At 40.3% G+C, this 20972-nt stretch overlaps 1 protein-coding gene and 1 long non-coding RNA gene across 7 annotated transcripts in view; one reads left to right on the top strand and one right to left on the bottom strand.

Annotated features, from left to right (window-relative positions):
* Positions 1-16: 16 nt before the first annotated feature.
* The window catches only part of LOC111261269 (stearoyl-CoA desaturase 5), a 28862-nt gene continuing 7906 nt past the window's right edge, over positions 17-20972 (bottom strand). Inside the window, exons 2-11 of the mRNA XM_022834624.2 lie at positions 20407-20500; positions 19384-19512; positions 18360-18435; positions 5414-5567; positions 4616-4727; positions 4235-4305; positions 3254-3368; positions 2694-2875; positions 2358-2427; positions 17-2019 (exon numbers count right to left, since the gene is read on the bottom strand). Coding sequence (XP_022690359.1) covers positions 1900-2019; positions 2358-2427; positions 2694-2875; positions 3254-3368; positions 4235-4305; positions 4616-4727; positions 5414-5567; positions 18360-18435; positions 19384-19512; positions 20407-20500 — 1123 coding nt within the window. The 3' untranslated portion in view covers positions 17-1899. The remainder of the gene's footprint in view (positions 2020-2357; positions 2428-2693; positions 2876-3253; positions 3369-4234; positions 4306-4615; positions 4728-5413; positions 5568-18359; positions 18436-19383; positions 19513-20406; positions 20501-20972) is intronic.
* The window catches only part of LOC111261272 (uncharacterized), a 30471-nt gene continuing 11462 nt past the window's right edge, over positions 1964-20972 (top strand). For 2 of the 6 annotated variants that reach the window (XR_002680886.2, XR_002680885.2), the window contains exons 1-3: positions 2000-2099; positions 15276-15463; positions 17317-17805. This is a non-coding gene — a long non-coding RNA (uncharacterized LOC111261272). Of the gene's footprint in view, positions 2100-6617; positions 7005-10954; positions 11156-13611; positions 13951-14910; positions 14999-15275; positions 15464-17316; positions 17806-20972 lie in introns of those variants that run through there. The other 4 variants (XR_002680889.2, XR_002680887.2, XR_002680888.2 and 1 more) reach the window with 4 other exon arrangements.

Here is a 20972-nt window from a genome sequence, read left to right as displayed (position 1 = left end):
TATATTGATTCGAAAATTATTTAATGTATAAATATTGTATTATATTGAATCAATCACTAACCAACAAATTATGATAGAAAAAGAACATTATCCATCCATTTTTTTTTTAACAAAATGAAAAGTATAGAATTTTTTATGCAAGAATTCTTCGCATTGTTGTACCGAGTATCATTACGCCATTGAAGACAGGCAAAGCAAGATCAGATTAGAAACACCCTAACCAATAGATGATCTCTGTACTAATGCACGTGATCCTTAGAATACCTGCTTCCCCAAACAAGCATGCCAGCGACTAGACTTTAATCCATTTGTTTTCCAGGTACACACGTATAAATGTTTCTGTATTGGAGATACGCTATACCTAAATACGTCCACCATGATGCGTCGCGAGCTCATGGTGGTCATCAAAAACGCTGTAAGTCGTTACCTCATTAATTAATTGTTACGTGTGGGAATATATATATAACAGCATCATTATCACGCACAGATCTGCCGTAACCAACCGATAAGAAGTCAACTTTAGAGGTTATTAAATGGAAAACAGAAACATTTCAATTCTATTTGAACAAAGATTTGTTTCCCTGGTAAAACATTACCGACTTTGTACCCCACTAGTAAATTCATGCAGGTTTGTTTCACCAGTATCCAGTCCTGGGTAAAGCCAGTCTAAATTCTCGCTTGTAAGGCACCATTCGAGAGTTCACTGAAACTGCTTAATTTCATGAAAACCTAGCGCCAAGATAATGTCTTCTTTTTTTTTTTGCTTTTTGATTATGGGTACGATTCGTTAAACCGCATAGGTTAGATGAAGAGCTTAAAGCCATTAGGTTGCAGCTCTGATAAAAAAATCGAGCTGAAGATGAACAAAATACCATATTCATCGTATCGTTGTACAATCGTTTGTAGAAATTGAGTCAACCAGGTGTGTGAATATTTAGGGCTCATTTTTTTTAAATCTAAACTTTACCCAAAGTAGAAATAACGTTTTACCCTAACAATAAAGTCCCATATCGTATTCGAGTATCACAAATGATATACGTGGTGTTTTGCAACCATATCTGTGACGGCATGTGTTTCTTGATCTTTGGTGCGTATAGAAGGAGGCCATGATCTAAACCTACAGCACATGTTTTTTTTAACGGTAACATACACTACAGCATAGTTGTATTAAAGATACTCATTGTTTGTAAGTGATAACGTTTTTCTCGATGTTTCGTAGGGGTATAACCTTTAGATAATTGAATTATTCTAGGAAGTAAATGCCTATAGAAAATTGTGCTCCTTGGCATGTCTTCGTTTCGTCCTAAAGACAATATACGCCCAAACTTAACAGTGACCGAATGAACATTTAATCTGTGCCGTGTCCACTCTTTTGTGACATACATCAAAGCAAAAAAGACGATAAGCTTGCCTGTGATGTAGTATACATACATACATATACGTATATATATATATACACACATATATATACATATATATATATATATATATATATGTGTATATATATATATATGGCACTGGTTAACATTACGTGTTGTTAGCGCCAGAATACTCAATCACTTTACACTGAATTGTCCTTTCATCAGGTCTACGTACTTTTGGATGCAATTCTTAAAGGTCAGTTACCGTAATACCGGCAAGTTGTATAGACACACCTAATTCTGTATACATGCAGACGACGCTTCCACGTGCAAGGATGTCGATAATGACAATAACAACAATGGCTCAGTTGTTTAGACATGTAACATTGTAACGTTCAAGATATAAAGTTATTATAGAATCGTATATCGTTTTGTTCTTTCAGCAGTACTTACAAAATATACAATACACTTTCTCGCAATAACACTTAACAGTTTACTTGTTTGTATAGTCGATACGTCCTGCAATGGCTACGAGGTGTCAGAACTGATGGCTACTGGCGGACGCGTCTTTTGAAGCAAGTTCGCATGATGCATGCGCAGGCCTTCGTGTGCCATCGCCTCTACGGAACTTGACACTGTCCATCGATTCCTGAGTTACCTAGAAATGTGTTGTTGTATCGCGGAATAAGATGACCAAATAGTAATAGTTCCGCGTTAATACCGTTGACGGAAAAACTTGTAAGTACGCGTGTGGCCAGCCAACTATCAATGGGAACGTGCCCGTTGAAAATGTTCGAACCGAATGGATTAGATAAAATTGTTCTTGTATTGTATGCTTAGGCTTATGCCTGTTCATAGCGTTCACTGGCGAGTCTTGGATTTGTCGCGGCAAATTCTTACTTATTCCGGTTATCTCAGAAATAATCGACGATAAACTTAAGCACAATAAAATTGTGTGCTAACGATGCTAAATAGGCAAAAAAATATTCCACAAACCTGTTTGCAATCATAGGCCATTCCTATTAGCCACATAAAGTCAATGAACAGTTTTGTAGGGTTTAGGTACCTGTAACAGTAAATTGTAAGGCTTGAGCTATCACTGCATTGAAACATATCTACATTACATTCGTTTCATTAAGATACAACAATGGCAATAAGAACGAAAGTCCGATACTAGCAAAGTTAGCTATCGCTCCAATCTCTCTAGCACGAAACGACGCGTATTTACGCTAGCATCAAGCCTAACTATTGGGTCTCTAATGAACAACGACCCGGAGCATTTGTCTTCGTAACAACGCAGTGGGAACAGAGTAACGGCTACAACGTACGAACCATCCCAGCTCAGAGCAAGCATAGTCGTGTGGAAACGTATGATGGTAGTTATGCCAGCCTTCTCCGGCTGCAGCGAAGGCGACAAATCTGGTTTCTGTTGGCCAAATCGTGTTATCGAACGGTTTTTCGCCAAAATAGTGCGCGAACGAATTGACAGACCACGTTACATTGAGCTGAATGACCTGCAAATGAATATTTGTTGTATAAAACAAACAGAGGGTTCTCTAACGCCGGAACGTCTTAGGAAAACAAAAACACACTCGCTGTTTCATATCACAACCATCCCTATTAAAGCTGCTAGCCGAATTTAAGGATCAGGTCTAATCTGGATCGTAAGATAAACTTAGATACTAATTAGAACAGTTAGCGCGATCCACTCAGTTCAGCGTTGTCGTCTGGAAAGCAACCTCCCACATAGCGCTTGTCAATCTGTCACAGTTTTACGTGCGAGAAAAAAACAATATGAATCCCGCCGACGGCGTCAGCGTCAAGCAGAAACGAATTCTATCTAAAAAGAAAAAAAGAAAGAAAGAATTTAGAACCGGTCTGAAGACGCTTACCAAACGGATTATCGTGCAGATGTAGAATGCTACCCAGATGGACTCATCCCAGCAGTATACGGGCAGACACGTGGGGATCAAGGTAGCGAATAGTAAGGTCAGCACAACGTAATGTCTACATTGGACACGAATAGGTAACCAGCGATCAACATCCATATAGTACCAGTCAAAATAAAGGGATGCAATAAAATAGGCAAGAAAAAACAAGAAGTACAACACAGATAGACAACGACTGACTGAAAATCAGCAAACGGTGATGAAGATGATTGATTGGTTGGTTGGTTGGTTGATTGATTACAGTCTACGGTGCAGTAAACGAACGATACGGCTATCTCAGCCCGTAACATTTCTATATGCGGCCCGTTAACAATTAATAAACTGATAAACGTTAATAAATAGAATAACAAATTAAGACATGCATAGTGTTTGATAAACTGCAACAATGCAATGAAGAAACGTAGTGTTGAACCAGTTCGAGTTTCACCTAATCGATAAGCTTTAAATAAGAATTAGACGCGTTTCTTCTCTTCAGCGTTACGTTAGAGTACGCCTCAACTAGCCGATCGACCCATCGAAAAATTTCTCCTGTTGTTAACACCAGCAACAAAAGATATATTTGTTAGGTAAATACATGGTTTGCATTCAAGGCGCTTGATCACGGTGAGCAAGAGGTACGCAAATGACCCGCACAACCAATCTGCATACATCGGTACATACATCGACAGGATCCCTACACCCACACACATATCTATATATTCCACCACGCCTCGATCATGTACGTCGCACGTTAAACTTACCATGTATTTACTACAGACGACATTAATCTACCCACGTTATAGAAGGGGCAGCTGTTCAGAGAAGATCTGACAATTTTTCGTATGCAAATTTAAACCTAGAAGACGGTAGAGCGAAAAATGTCAGCAAGCGATATCATCAATAGTCATCGTGAAAAGCATCCCCTGATCAAGAGCAAATTCGTACCTGATCTGAAACGCAACAATGGGATCCTCGGCAACATCACTGCAGTCGACTTTGGATCCTAGGCGGGTCACCTGTACGAATAATGCTAGCTTTAACTCGTGTAAATTCCATTATCAGTAATGAGCACAAGAAAAAATAGCTCCCTTCTAGTCTGTTCTTTTTTGTTTTATACACCCACACTTACACGCACGATATGAGGTCCGCTCAAAGGGTTATTTAAAAATCTTTTGTGGGCATTGTTAGCAGTTCGACGAAACGTCTCTTTCGACATAAGCAGAAAAGCAAAGCTATCATATGTTTTGGCTATTTTTGTATAACTAGAATCTGTACCAAACGGTTCCATACGAAATTTAAGTCATGCATATTTTCGGCTGCCTCTACCTCTGGGTGCTTCCTAACAAAAAGCCATCCAACATGCGAGAAGAATAAACCCCGCGTGATATTGTGCGGGTCAGCGTCGGTATCAGAAAATTTATGATGAACCCGGTGATCTCTGAAAATATTAATTGGCACCAAACACAGAGTCAGTTATTTTGCGGCAATACAGGCAGACGTATACTATGTCCAGTATGGCGAAACGGTGTGACCGACGTATCTAGTTGAACGGCCGATAGCTGGCAACCTCTGATTCCTTCTGCCGCTATACGAAACCAAGTTGTTAAAATAACGATTTGTACATGCGTAATTGACGTTTTCTGTCGGTTTTCGAAGTAAGTAGAGTATACAATCTATATGGTTGTGTGCTTAAATCTTCACTTGATCATTTGAGATGAACTAAAAACAATAGTTAATGTTAGTACGTCAGATGCTGACCATGGTATTATTTCGATGTATCGTTATTATTATATAAAGCTATATTATTGACGTCTGAAGCTATCACTTACTCATAGTTAGCTTGTAAGTTCAATAGTTGTTTGACCTGGTGTGCTGACAAATCCATAGACAAAAGAAGAACTTGAGTCTTTTTTCTATACAATAACAGCTACAGAACGACAGCTTTTAGCTAGTTCGTTATCACAAGCTTCCATCATAGACTCGACTATTTTAGCAAATCGTCATCGAAGCGCTTCTGATCATAAGCATCAACCTAAAAGTGGAACGGTCATTAACGATCAAAGCTCTGGGTAGCATCCGTTAAAGCGGAAAAAATTCCCTTGAAGAACTACGAATAATACCCACCGAACCCAATCGTAGATATCATTTTGAGCGACGCAGCAATTCGCCAACATCAGAAATGCTCGTAAAGGCCAACGTGCTTTATATGAACGGTGGCACCAAAGTCTGTGGGCTCCGGCCGTAACGGACAACCCCGACACGGACAGATAGAAGAAAGCTAGATCGTAGGGAGAAACGTACAGAAAAAAGAACGCGAAGTTTTTCGTTAGGTTAAGGTGCTTAAAATCAATCCGTCGAGAAATCTTGTATTTGATGTAATTTAGACACTTCGACTATAATGAATTGGCTGTACATTGTTTTTTTTCATCCATCCGTCATGGAATTATGCTGTCTAGACGATGCTACAGAGCCAGGCTTAATTCATGCACAGTGATATACCGATAGCTGAAACAGCAACAGAAAGGCCGCTTCTATTTCTAAAAGAGCATAGGAGAAGATAACGCGAAGCGGATGGTGTCAGTCTATGTATTGCCGAAAAGCTGACAAACCAACTTATAGTTTCTAGGCTTTCAAATATTCTTAACCGGTTCTACACAAAATGGCTGGAAAGCGCGCTAACTTTAAACTTCTAGCAAAGACACACTGGATTTCCGCAACTAGTCATAGCCGCTAAAGTGGCAGGTAAGCACTCGGGTAAATGCGAGACAATTCTATACCATATTGACGATAACATTAACGACAGTAATCGCCGTTGGTTTATGTCTATGACGTCCCACCTTTGATCCGAAGTCTATGCATGACTAGCGTATTCTTCATCTATTTCAACACGAGTGCACAAGTTTACCTTGTCCTTTAACCTTTTGCTATTCAGTCTGTTTTGCCCCATTAAGACTATACGTTGTGTTCGTATCCTTTGCTAAAAATTATAATAGTTCTAAGAGAAGCCATGGCCGGAGATAGCACGTGCTTTATTTATCCGCTCAATGTTCCACTTTATGTTATTAAGAAAAAAGAACGAAAACATAAACTGTCGGCAAACACACTGCGCATTGACAAACTTGTCTGTGGATTACGAACACAAATAATCTGGTGGTTTTTTTGTCATGCCCGAACCGACTTTTGCTGTCTTTGCCAAAAATATCTTTCGAAGTGGCAGGCAGCCTTGAACGAGCGTAGTGACTAGATGACATATTACTAAACAATCAATATGGCACTACAGCAGTTTTTGAAGGCCCATCACAAGTGTGTGGACGCCTTTCATTCTATCTAAATGATCGAAAGACATCGTGCCGAATACATGCAAACTTTTGATTCGGCTTCCTCTGTGCTGTCTACGACGACAGTAACGTCGATTGACGTTGAGAAGGAAACCTAAGATGTTCAGTCATCTGTGGAAAACTAGGGCGGAACGTTTATGTGTATGTGTCTGTGCCTAAATTTCCTGTAAACGCTTGTTTCCCCGTTATTTGAAGCAAAGTCTTCAGGCAACTGAGAATTAAAACGGCTAGCATCTGCGAAGGAGCCTTCGTCTGATCGACTCTTCATAGGTCGAAATGTGTGATCCGAATTTGTCAATATAACAGCATTCGTCCACAGTTTTTCACAAGTAGCGGCGGCCTTTACCGATATGCGCCTTGCAATGTACAGGCCAATGGTGAGTGTTACCAAAAACAACAATCTCGACAACAGCTAAACCAGACACTAGACGTTCGTATTAAGTATACTTTTAGGGAAAGATTCATATATTCGCCACGAGCTCAATTTGCGATCATCCAACATTCCCCTCTCAAGGTATTTCAAGGATACTTAAGGAAGTATGCTGTCCTCTGTCCACAATTCTCTACCTCCTCATCCGCATTCTCCATGCCCGCCTATTTAATGCGCTGTATAATAAACAAGTTGCCAGCTGCAAGTTGTGCCTGAGACTTGAAGTTTCTATTTTATTAGACCCGCAAATATAAGCATTATACGGTAGAGTACAGGTGCGTCTAAAAAAATACGCTAGTCCTATTAGCTGCTAGTACCGACTCCTATCTAGCCAACGAGTAGTTAAACTTAAAAGACGTTGATATAATCTCGAGGAACGGAGTTTACACGGCGACGAACTACCCTTCGTCAAAAAAGAAAAGGTCCTTAATGGCCACATTGCCTACTTGATCGATATCGAACTGCCGTCGTGATCTGCCCGTGTCAGACAGCTCGTTATCGGCGTTCTGCTATGTTTCGTTGAAAAACGTTATTTAGAACTGTTACGTTCGGACCGTATCGCGCTGTCACACGTAGCGGAATCAAGATAATAGCTTCTTTCGTAAGCAGAGCAATTTGTACAGTGTTCCTTTGTTGAACCTGATTATGGTTTTGCGAGTTAAATGATCTAACATCCAGAAACAATTATACGTAGAAAGAACGTGATGCTCGTTTGTCGAAGGCCAAAGCGGCTTCCTTGCCATCTCCTATGCTTGTCCGTAGTAATATGTTTTCATATTTTTAGTATATTACATAGGTTTAATTATAATCCACAGTTGACGTCGGCGAATGTTGATACCGTAGAACGTAATATCTGTTCTTTGATCTGTCACACCTTTTCTCCGTCGATATGTGATGCTGATCATCATGTCGACCCGGGTCAACGCTGTTAACCACTGCCGGACCAAAAGTGTATGTTTTACTAATGCTGTCTATTCTAGGGGCTCCGCAACTGTCTGGTGCTAGCGCTAGGAGTCAAACTAAAAGCGCCCAAAAATACTTATCAACCTGTTGTTCTTATGCCGCTTAAACGCGAGCGGTTACTCATTGGTCGCTGACTTGGATGGTAAACGTCTTTGGACGGTTACATACGAACTACGGTTCATGTGTATAGACATATTGACGTTTTGGCCAATCCTTAAATTGCTATTCTACAGCCGACAAAAAAGGTGTTCATCTGCATACTTGTGACGGTGTACATCCTATAACTGGTTGGCTGACGAGCACCGGCTAGTACAACGAATTTGTATGTAAAAGCCCACTTCGCCTGAATCGGCCGTCCCGGTGTAGGCGGGCCCTAAGACACATAATCCAACCCAGTTATACCTCTCCTATACGACGTGATTTACGGATTGAAGTTAGGGTCAATAACGTTACATCTATTTTTCCTTGAATTCGTATATCGTGTTAGCGAACGGGTGTAGCCAATTGGCCGTTGTACAGTCAAATAAGCAAAGTAATTGTGGTTTCATGTGCCAGCAAGCACAACGATGCGTGCGTCCATGTGTCCACAGGTGTCCCTGTATTATATACGCGTATCTATCCATCAAACACGAAATGAAAGAGGGTAATGTCTTTAGTTAGCCGATGGGCAGTCAATCGATGGATGGCATTAAGGTGATTTTTAATGTATTAAGAATGAGTATAATCATTATTTCAGATCTTACCGCAATCTTCTCACATTAGTTTTCGACGCGTTCGTTTTATCGAGCATTGTGGATTCAATACGCGCTCATAAAACGCTTATTGGACGCTCATTCGGAACAAACGCATTGTATATGGTTACATTTGACAAATCGTGCTCACGCGATACCGTGCAAAGTCATATCCCATCATATAAACGCCGATAGCGTCGATGTTATGGCAATACGAAGATCTGTGGGTCGAACGGGGCGTCATCGCCTCACTCAAGAACTTGCCGACATCGATAGATGAAATATCCAGTGGCTTTTTTGCCAACAACTTAGCGGATAAATCGATGCGAATTACCGGACGAAACTATTTCAAGCGTAACAATAAGTTACTGTGAATATGGATCAGCCATGGCTTGCAACTAATTCCGCTGCATTTAGCTGGGGAAGGGCGGTGCGAGCGCACGTACTGATAAATCTAAGACACATAGAGTCTACGTACAGCTGGGAATCTTATCGGATTGAAGTTGCCCTGTCTGCTAAGCTGGCGAGGTTTAGCAACAACGTACAAAGTTCGGCTAGCGCAAATCTGTCCTGCGTTGTTGCTTCCTGCACATATGTGCCGTACTCTAGGTATTGACACCACAAAAGCTTTCCCTAAATTGATTTGAACGACAACTCTGTCAGAAGGGTTAGCAGTGCTTTATTGTTTGATATAATCATCAGTGTTTTTTTCTACGAACGGAAATGCTGCCACTGTGATTTGTTTTTCTAATTGTTCAGTTACGATCAGGAAAACGGCTTCGTCCTAAGGGCATGCATCAAGTTGACATGGTGTGTTTTGCAAACCGGCAAAATCTGCGAGGCAATGCTCCGTAATTAGTCATGCCTAGCTAAGCGTTACAGATTAAAGATACGCAAATGTTATTTTCTCTTCTCTATTGTAATTGATGCCAAAATGTACTGATATTTGCGGAAATAAAAGGTTACGATATGTCTAAATATTAATGCCTTATCAGCTGCCGATGGTAGCAGCGAAAATCGTAGATGCAGTGATTTAGTCTCGTTCATCACTGTTATAGATCAATCAACCGATCAATCAACGTCGACTTTATTTGACTGCTTAGCCTCTGATTCGGTACTGAGAATGCGAGACGGTGGTTACTACTAAACGTAGCGAAGAAGGCCGTGGGTCATTTAGTTTCTATATCGAGGCCAAGACTTCCCGCCGCTGTGCACATTATCACATTATTCACCTTACAAAACGACGAAATCGTGCCCGAAAAATTATTTTTTAAACACCATTATCTCTTAATGAAGCCCGTACCAACATACATGGAACATACTAGATGAGTTCGAGAACACTTGCTGCATTTCGTTTAAAATTCGACTATATATTTGACAACAAAAAAAATCAGTCATTTCGAGGTCACTAAGCCTTTAAATATATCTTTGTAGGAAAGAAAAATAGGACTAACCGGTGGACTGGTTTAAACTGAGCCTCCACACAATCCATACTTAAGCGGTCATACTTTTCGTCTTTTTAGCGTCTATCGGACTGCTGCGCCGACGGACATTTCGTGTTTTTTTTTTTTTTTTTTTTGTTTTTATGCGACATAAAATGACAAAACGAGCAATAGCAACGTGACAAAATGTTAGCAAATGTGAAATATGGCACAAGTGACTCTGTAAGCTGTTCCACCTCCGTCTTTCATATCCTGTCCCCTTTTGTTGTCCCAAAGTGAAAAGACTAAAAAAAAACGCTGATAGGCCCATTTGATATAATATTTACGACATAACTTATGTGCACAATCGTAACGCACTGATGCAGCACCAATTTATGCAGTAGTATCCAGCCGTTAAGTTTTGCCGTGATTCCATTTTTTTTCTCCCATTCAAAATGCCATGGCAGGGCAAATGGTTTAGTTGACATGTATCGAACTTTCGTTCGACGTTTGGCCGAACGTTCTTCAGCTATTTGCTCTACACGTAAATAATTGAGACGAATAAAAGACGGGGGGGGGGGGGGCATATCAGACCGGTTACCTCTATAGCGCAGCAAAGGTATATAGGGTTGACTGAACATGATTACGTCGAACACCAAAAAGTTGAGCTGCTGCAACTTCAACGCTGGCTTCGCTTAGCATACTGCTGAAGGTAAAAAAAAACCTAGAACACGAAAGGCAAGGGATAAAATTGGAGTAATAGAACAATTTACGTGTTGCAGGTATGATCTCGGAGCGTGAATGTGCTCTACAATGACCTTAGCGGCTCGTAACCAGCTCAAAACATATATACTACGAAAAAAAGTACCAAATTAACATAAATGGATACAGCGAAATTGGTATCGGAAACGGACCACGCAACGCATTAACGTCCCTTCTTTCATAGTTTGCATAAATAAACCTCACATTTATCAATAAGAATACTTGGTATTAAGTTTTTTTTTCTCAAATAATGCTACGAGGCTCGTATCGTAGTAACTTAAGTCCCTGAAAGTTCATCTTACTTCAGACTGAATGTCCACGCAAGTGCTTTTGTAATGCAGAGTATTTTTCGGAGTGTCGGTCGCCAATGGTAGTACGGGACGTTTTTGACATCAACATAATTTTGTCCTAATTTGTACGAACATGCATCCGATCATGGCCGTCGCTGTGCATCACCAATTAGTAGCTGCGTTTAACTTTATGGACCGATTGGCCCATCGTTCAAATACATTTCGTCAACTATAATAAACTTTGAGACTTCTTTAACCTTTCTTTTATCAGTACGACCTATAGACCCAGAGTTATTTATTTATTTCGCAGAAATGCGCAAAAACATACTATGGCTATAACAACTGTCAGTTCGGCCAACGGTAAGAACTTCTTGATAACTTTGAGCTTCGTTATACAGTATTTCATCGTCAGGGGATTCGGCTGGAACCCCGTATATGTTACCATAAGAAAAACGTCTGACTGATTAAAATCCTGCTAATAAAGGGATCTGCTAAAAATTAATACAGTAGATGTTGTCAATGGCGTAAGCCATTGAAGGTTATCTACCTTTAACAAAGGCCCAGCGCAGAATGGCAGACTGTTCACTTGGAAGCCTAGACATGCACCGGAACGATGCGTAGGCAAAGGAACGAATTTGCTTTAATTACAAGAATCTTTTCGCAACGTTTTTTTTCCTACAAAGGCTGCGTTGTAAATACCGTCTCTAACATTTCAAAGGTAAAGCAATACTTTTAGTATAATCAATAACTTCATAATTCAGAATAGGAAGATGTTATTGAATGGGAAAAATGATAAAATGAAAGGGGGCTTTTTTTTTTAGTCTGAAAGATGCCAGTGGATGGAATGCGATAAAGACGCTATTCTGTAGGGTTAACTAAACACATAAGTAGACTAGTGCTGCAGCTGATCGCCTAGCAGCCGCCACAGATTTGATGAACACTATACCTTGATTTTGAATAGAGACGGTAAAACTCTCTAATTAATCCGTAAGTTGAGCTTAAAAAAGAAATTTCCGGGTGAATGGGTATGAACGCATACTACTTTCGGCCATCCTAGGGCACTTCATTAATACAAAAACTGTCCTTGTCAATATGAAATCGATCAGGTCTTCAATTGAGAATAAACCCATTTAGCTTCTTCTCTGTTTTATCGTGGTGTTCGTGTCCCACTTAAGATTTTAACAAAAATACCATTATCATCCAAGCACAGTTCAAAGGCAGAATAGCGTGTGGGGTTTGATTTGAATCTGCAGCGTTGTTCTTCTGTGACCTTCATCCCTAACACGAATCCGAAGGAGCCGTCGAAAAGATAAAGGACTCGTGAAGTGCATCGTGGATCATTTCGACAATCAGGCCGTTCAGCGATATCCTGTGACAACTAGTCTTATCTGTGTATCTTCAGCCCCTTCTCGCTTATCTTATAGGTTGACGTCGTTGAACGATTAGGTTATAATAACAGCCCATATATCACTTTCTCGTGTGGACAATATACCATTCGCTCGGGGCTTAGGCAGCTCCAAAGTGAGAGATGCTTCTAAAAACAAATACAAATTCAATGTTATGTTTTATTTGAATCGATCTGAAAGTTCTACTGTCTTTCTACGTTGTCGCCTATAAACACATGGATACACTTCGACCGTTCAAGTGGCCAATTTGTTAACCATCTTAATTGTTATCGCGTCGACGCAGATCACGATAAACGTATGAAGAACTCTTTTTTGCACTGACGTCAGGCCGTTAGTTTTCTGTAACCCGGATATTTGCTGATAACTCTGTCTCTGTGATATGTCTCTTCCTCTCCTGACACTTCAGCTATAAGCGCGTCAACAAACGACAGTATTAACTGTCGTCAAGAAAGAAATCCCCGTTTTGTTAGTTTTCTCTTTCCCTTATAAAGACTAAAACGTTTTCACCCCGAGCCCCCTCGCGACGAGCAATGCCTTTAGCAAGATAAGTTCCAATGAAGTGCAAGCAACATCCGCACCTCCGCCAAATCCATGTCCCTACATTTTAGTTTGGCAAAACACGCAGTATTCCAAAACGCCTTTCCGTAGTGGACATTAAAGCGTGACACTGATTCATTTTATTCCTTATTTTGTGCATGCTTCCTTCTCGCCATTCTGGACTTTCCTATTACCTACTTTTTAGTACTACTATTTGCTTGACTGTTTTCGGCGAGTCTCAGCAATGCAGAAGATCTGACAACTGTAGCTGTCATTACCAAACAATAATAATAATAGCCATAGATGTGTACAGATTTTCACCACTCTGATTTTACCTCCGTCGTCCATTTTCTTTTTAGTTCGTTCGCCTTATGCTATTTTATTGCTTGTTTATTATTTGTCGTTACCCTGTGCCGTCTATCGCCTGATAGGGACGCTACGCAATTACGCAAAAGGACTAACCGCAAAACACTGAGGCTTATCGGCCGTCACAGCCACGATCATCCTGACTAAGCAAGTCAATGCAGAATTCTCGACAACAAGCTTGTACCGAATATTATTTTTTAGCCTTTTTGTTTCAGGACATATTTTCTGTATCACCGCTATTGTCAGCAAAGCTCGATTGGTTAATTGCCAAGGCCATTGTCAGTTTCTTCATTGGCTACGGTTCTCATTGGTTCGTCGTGTGCGTCGTAGATGATACTGGGTATAACGGCGGCGACAGCAGCGCCGCCAGTGGAAACTGTATCTAAAAAAAAACTACGGATTACGGTCCTTGACTGGGTGTGTGCCTGTTTGTCCTTGCATTTGTCTATTTGTGTATAATAATCGTTGAGCATGTTAAGTCAAACACAGCACAATTAGGCGCCGGTGACATTCAAAGTCGATTTGGTCTGCTAGACACTAAATCAGGACGAAGACAATGACGTGCAGTTCTCTTCGTTCTGATTTAGTTGTCTAGTGGGATGGGAATCATTAGCAGCCGCCGTTTCCAACATTTTTTAAATGTTTGCAGGGCAGAATAAAACTATCGGCAAAATCTTTGATTCTGGCACGCTCCTGACAAATAACGATAGTGAATCTACGACAATGTCCAAGACCTTCGATTTTACGGATAAGTGTATTCGAGTGATGATCTTTGGGGTTCCATATCAATAAGGATTCAATCTTATGTAACGACTATATATATTCCTCAAAAACAATCAGGCAGGTATTTTTAGAGAAAGAACGCCAAGATCAATAAGAGCTATCGTCCATACAATGGGTAGTATTTGTTCTAGTCGAGAAGTGGTTCGAATGAAGGAAATCGAACATTATCATTTACCTAATTCCTGCTGTTTCCTGTCTATAGCCATTCAAACTATACAAGCCCGATCTATTGATTCGCAAGGAACAATGTAGATCACCTTTGATCTGAATGCAACCAATGTTCCTATTGCTAATACGCAGCGTACTGTAGGCCTGTGGACCATTTGCCCGCCGTTAAGAACTCTCCTTTTTGTCGCTTTTTTCCAATCCCCTATAAGAATTTCATCATCATGTGCGGCGAGAACCATTGCGATGTATTAGTGTGTGTCGAATAGCATAGTACATCGGTCCGATGTATCCATTGTAAGCGGCTACCGGGACGGCGTTCGCAATTCTTTCCTTCACTCTCCTGTTTATAGGCAAAAAGCCATCAGTAGTTGGAAATCGGCAGTCAAACTTTGGTTGTATATAAATGCTACTCTACGTGCGGTTGCCATAACAGTACGCGTACAGTGAGTAGAAACAAAGCGGCCTACATGACGCTACTATACGCCTTCAAAGCCAGCATTACTGACTGGCAAAGGTAATGATAACCAGGATTCTTATTGCATCAGTGCAGGACCGATGCCTGCCTGCCTGCCTGCCTGCCTGCCTGCTTTCGTATAGAGCGAAAATAAGTCGAGTCCATTATTATTAATACTTGTTCCTGCACAAAAGATGAGGTACGGTTAGTGCTTGTGCTTGATGTGGTGGAAAGCAGTTGCTGCCGGAACAATAGCACTCGCTCGGTTGCTACTGCTGCCATTCATCAGCGAATAGAAAAACATAAATCGGAGTGTTTGCTTCACTTGCGCTTTCAGACTTCAGATCGAAATCTCAAGGTCACCGAAACAAACCGTATTTATAACCGCGATCGCAGTGCGCAAGAAGACAAACGGCTGAGTGGAAGGGGAAACACGTGGCGGGAGCAAATAGTGATCGTGGACAAAAACTCTAGCAGCAGACAGTCGAGAAAAGCATATCAGATAGGCTAGCCGACGGGAAAAAGGTGGGTAAAGCTACGGGCTGACGCGGTTTAGTAAACTGTGAACAGATTCCGCCGAATACAACGATTGTATTTCGTATTAATACGCGACCTTGACTGGTTACCTGTCACAGAGCTATCACAGATAGAGGTAGTTGGCTAATAGCAGTGAAAACGTTGACGCAACGAATCAGTGCATCATTTAATACCTAGGCGATCTGAACACTTACGACACCCTGTACAGAAAAAGAAATAGGGTAGCTAAGACGCGTTAGGTTCAACAAGGTAACGTGTCGAACGGTTGCTTGGGTAGAAAGGGGAAGCGAGAAAGAAGAGAGAGCTATGGAGAAACTGCCTGCGAAACGAATAGACATATCTCGATAAAGGTACAATTTGAGTTGTAATTATCAGTGGTGAGGCGACATTACTACGACTACCCTGATAACCGACGTTACGTCGTCTTACCGTAAGCAAACACATGCAACGAGCCAGATGCGTGACGTTGTTTTGGATAACGTGTATCAATATATAGGAGATATAGAAACGGGCAAATAGGTAAATCGACAGGACACGATCTTCTACGTACTCCTGTTTCAGCTGTTGGCCCTCAAGGTGTTGGCAGCGATTAGCGATCCATGATTGACACTGTTAAGAGCACAAACTAGAGAATCTGCTTGCTCAGACCGACCTAACGGGAGGCTTACCTCTATCCTTCACCAGAGATCGCAGATGTCTGCGTTTCAAGGCGCCACTTTCAGGTTCTGTAGTGACAACTCGAAAATCCTCAGATAGGGCAACGGGGAACTGAATCTCGAAGGGACGGAGCGCTTGGACAAAGATGCTCTTATCTTGGACCCGAAGTGTTTAAACATATTTTTTATGCACAGAGAAAAATCATAAGTGCATCCCTCAACGGATAAAACAGTATGATGCTCTACAAAGCTCCACTGTATTACTCGATCAGACGCTAAAAACAGGAGAGGAGAGAGCGTATACTAATTTTCGACACTCAAGTATCGCCCAGCATTTTTCTAACGCTTCACGAACTAAGAAGGCACGTGTACAAAACATTCAGAAATACTGTTCTCAGAAACTGTTATTGTTCTAAGCGTCAGAATAACGGAAGCACAAACAAACAAAGGCGCCAACACCCACCGGCTGGAAGCGATAGAAAATAGGAAAATTGCCCGCTGGGCATTTTTATCGTTGTCGCATTATAACCGTACGTCGTTACGATTGATGACCGTGAGGCATCGAATATTGGTGACGCAACATAGCTGTACATAATAAGTGTAGCGTAGTGCTACGTACGCTATTTACGTAATGAAAGCTGTAATCTACGTTCGCTCGACGTATTTAGCAACTCACTAATCAGTCAAACGCATGACTGGCAAGCGCAATCAAAGCTATTTTTCGTACCTTTGCTAGTAGTAGGACATAAGTGACAAATACGTCGAAGCTTGTTTTCGTTTGTATCCAATTTTTGATCGTTCAGAAAAAGAAACGTTTAATTGAACGGAAAGTATTGTGGAACTTTTTGACGTCAGCGGTTTCGACTAACTAGCAGGGACTGCCAGGTTGACCAGATCGCAATGCAGGCATGGCAAGGCGATGCTCGCCAGAAGGGAAAAAAGCCTGTTATATTATTTTTATAAAACTATGTTTGCATTTTCACTTGTTTCAGGGTCGTTTAAGAGATTTCCGCAGAAATATAGAAATAGAAATATAGAATATAGTGGCGGTCATGAAATCAGATGTTAACGGCTGAGTCCGATGGCGTTAATCGACAAACAACGGATTGGAGTGTTCTCCTCAGTGAATAATTGGACACATTGAATGAGTATCTAATTTTGAGCTCGTATTCCGACATTTTACAGGATCAACTGCTAATTCGGGGTGGCAACTACTTGTTATTACTGTTTTGGCAAGAGGACTAGAGACTGCTCGTCCAACAGTATCTTCCGTGTGTGAGAATTGTGCCAATGTCGGCAACGTTATTAAGGCCTGATACTGCAGCAACTTAAAAAGCTGGACCACGAGACATCTGTAATCACCAAACAACGATGACCATTTCAAACGAACGATATATTTGCCCACTTTCGTCGGGTTTTTCTTTGTTCGTTATCTGCTGTTGCGGAACAACGGCACAAGCAGCGAAAAGCCAAATTAAAGTTGACCCGCTGCTGTGAACGACGTTTCTACCCCCGCATTATCGCTTGGTCAACACTAGTTTCACAACAGAAAACGACCTTTATCAAGAAGTTATGTTGATCCTAGTAAAGAAACACCGAATACGATGAAGCATAAGTTCTCACACAGAATATAAGTAATCTGCCCATAGAAGCAGATCGAACGCAAAATTATAGGTAAGTACATGTGCAATATTTGTGCATCATAAACTGCATTACCGTATCGTTTCGAAGTTAAGTTGATAACCTCTTCATTTATAGTAGTAACAAATTTACTGCAATATTCGCTCATACCCCACGCTGTGGGGCATATTAAAGCCAGTTACTGCGATTTAATTTTCAATTTACGCCCACGAACCTTTCGAGCCTCCGACCGATTCCGTGTTGTTGATTAAGCGATGATTATCATTTTTTCTTCTTGTTTTTTTTGATAATAACGTCTAGCTGTCGAGTAGGATATTAGAAACATCAGCTTCAGAAACACATGGTACTCTCCGATGTCACTTTTAGCTATAACGTTTAGCATAAGATCGAAGAAAAACGCTTCTTCAAAATAGTATCATTTAAACTTAAACGTAACTAATCACTTCACACTCAAGTCTCATTTTATATATATATATATATATATATATATATATATATATTTTTTTTTTTTTCCTTAACTAGAGTCCACAACGGTTATGGTAAAAACTTCTAGAAGTAAAATATCTCTAAATAGTAAAGAAACTTACACCATGCCGCGGTCTCCCATTTCATATAAGGTATATACAAAAGCCCATAGAGCGCTAACAGATGTAACAATCCCACCTGCAAACAGAAGTTTCACTGATTACTTTTATTGTTTCTGACTGCTAATAATGATCGATAGAGACAATTAGTGCGTATTGGGGAAGGGGTAATAAACAACTACGTAATTTAATTTCTCGTGCTAAATTATAGGACTTCCGACAGTATCTCTCCGTGCAGTAACTTTGGCAGAAACTGTAATTTTTTAGATACTTGAACAAAAGCAAGAAGCACCGCCTGGCATTAGTATCATGATATATCCATAACTTCGATCTAAACGATCGGTGTGAGTGATGGCGGTGAAGTATTCGCCTCTTTTTCGGTTATGAACAGGATGTGTAATTGTTGTTTTTCTATTTATGTGTTTGTTAACGGTTTTGCGCATCCTTCTATAATATTTCCTTTTTCCTGTTGTGCTCATTTTGCAACGAAATGAATAATAATTTTAATAGAAGCTGAATCATAGAAATCCCATGGCTGCACCGCAAGAATACGCTATTTGCAAGAAAGAAACTTTCGCGCTGGCTAACCTTTAAAGTTATATTATAGGTCCAGCGCCCTAATCAGTAGAGATTTAGAAACATACTTGGTTCTCATTTAGATATGATGATAAGTTGGTTAAAAGTCGTACAGGTGATCATATTTGACGCATGCATACAAATACTGCTATCGTAACCTTTGACGCTACGTTTCGAGCCATCACGTCGCAAATAGATGTGGTCACGTAGTTTCCTTAAACTATGTGCTGTGAAGTCGACGTAAATGTACGTCTTTTCAAATTGCTGGGGTTTTTTTACTGAAGCCACTACAAACCGAAGCGCTTATTCATTTCGATTAGCGTTACTTCAAATTAACACGACTGACGCGAAAAGTTAACTAAAAACACCAATTGCTTTGTATGTGTGTTTTCCTTCCAGAAAAAAAAAAAAACATTTTCTCTATTGATCTAGCTGTTCTTGTTGAGATTACCTTGAGTATATTTCTGTAGAGAAGCTCGGAGAGTTTCACGGTGGTGATGCCAGTCGAAGCCCAGAGTTCTTCAGCTTTTTCAAGCGCATCTATCAATAGCCGCTCTACGCGCTCTCCAACCTTTTGAACCTTAATTTGAGGAGTAAAAGGTTGGGACAGTGTCAAATGGAAGTGTGCACTACTAACGGCCGGAATGTATGTAAAGAAATGTATAAAATAATCCCGTTGTTAATATGCGCATCCTTGCGACTTTAAGCCCGCCAATCCTTGTTTCTACATGATGTTTTTAGAAATCAACATGGCGACGTCTACTAGCATGGGAGTATTATGTTTGACCTGAAAGTTATATAAAGTCATAAGGAAGCTTATAGGGCGCCAGTCTTAACGTTGATATAGTTTAATTTGCAGTCATATAATTATCACACTGTTCGGTCACTATAACATGAATGGCCCTACAGTCAAACGCATCATATACCCCTTATTAACACCGTTAGAGCGAGTGGCCATTTATGGCTGTATATTGACACTGATAGTGCCATCTAATGATACAAACAATTTCTTGACACTCGTATTTTTTCCGAAAAAAAAAAACACATTTTTCTAACAGCTGGTAAACTACGATGGGATATCATCCGACCGATGCAGGCATTCTAGCCAACAGATGACAACTCGTAACCTTGTGTACATACACAGGTTAATGATTAGAAGGTTAAAAAAGGGGGAAAACTTTATATATATATATATATATAACTGTCTTTTTTCATGACGGCTTGAATCATTAATTCGAAACGCTTTAATGCCAAACTCTGCACACCTTACGTCTAAAAGAAGTGTAACATTAATGAACAATACAAGATACGATCCGCTACGGAAGCATAATTAGTATGGGACATCAGCATTTGATATAAGAGATATTCTTCTTTTTTTTTTTTTAAAAAAAACTTTTCTTTTTACCTTCGAAACTTGCTGGCTGATATCCTTGGAAGAGAAAAATGATTAGAAGAAGAAGCTAATGAGAGATACCTCAATGTCGTCGATATCCTGAATTGAAGATTCTCGAGACACGAATATACCGACTTTCCGTTTACACGGCTCCACGCTCAGTTGTCTGTTCGCACTGAAAACAAGCATAACTTCTAAAGTTATTATTCAATAGTGTGATATATAAAAGTAAATGACAAATGTCTCTAAGGCTGGAGCGGGTGTTTCAACTTGGAATCAATAAAGTTTTTCTACAAATAGCCATAGTGGTCAGTTCTCGCAACTATTTTCTAAAATACGTTCGAGTAATTAGAAAAGTTAGCCAGTTGGGATTGTTCCCCAATGAATCAGCTCCTACAACCATGTACACTGCGGGAACTGAACCTGAACACGACATGAAAACTGTGCAGGCTGAAAAAACAAGTTATAATGTTTTAGCTAGCCGATTTCTGAAGCGATCAGGGATATTCTGCGGCAACGTTGAGACAGCAAACTGTTTTGAACAACGTCCAAATCCTTCGGATCAATCACTGTGTGATTTATGGCAGTTGCATCTATTTCCATCTTATATATATGGCTTCATTTATTTGAAACAAATACATATGAAT

The sequence above is a fragment of the Varroa jacobsoni genome, unplaced genomic scaffold, assembly GCF_002532875.2.
Source record: "Varroa jacobsoni isolate VJ856 unplaced genomic scaffold, vjacob_1.0 scaffold_540, whole genome shotgun sequence".
Classification (NCBI taxonomy): domain Eukaryota; kingdom Metazoa; phylum Arthropoda; class Arachnida; order Mesostigmata; family Varroidae; genus Varroa; species Varroa jacobsoni.
The sequence above is the reverse complement of the archived record's forward strand: the minus strand, read 5'-3'. Positions and strand labels throughout refer to the sequence as shown.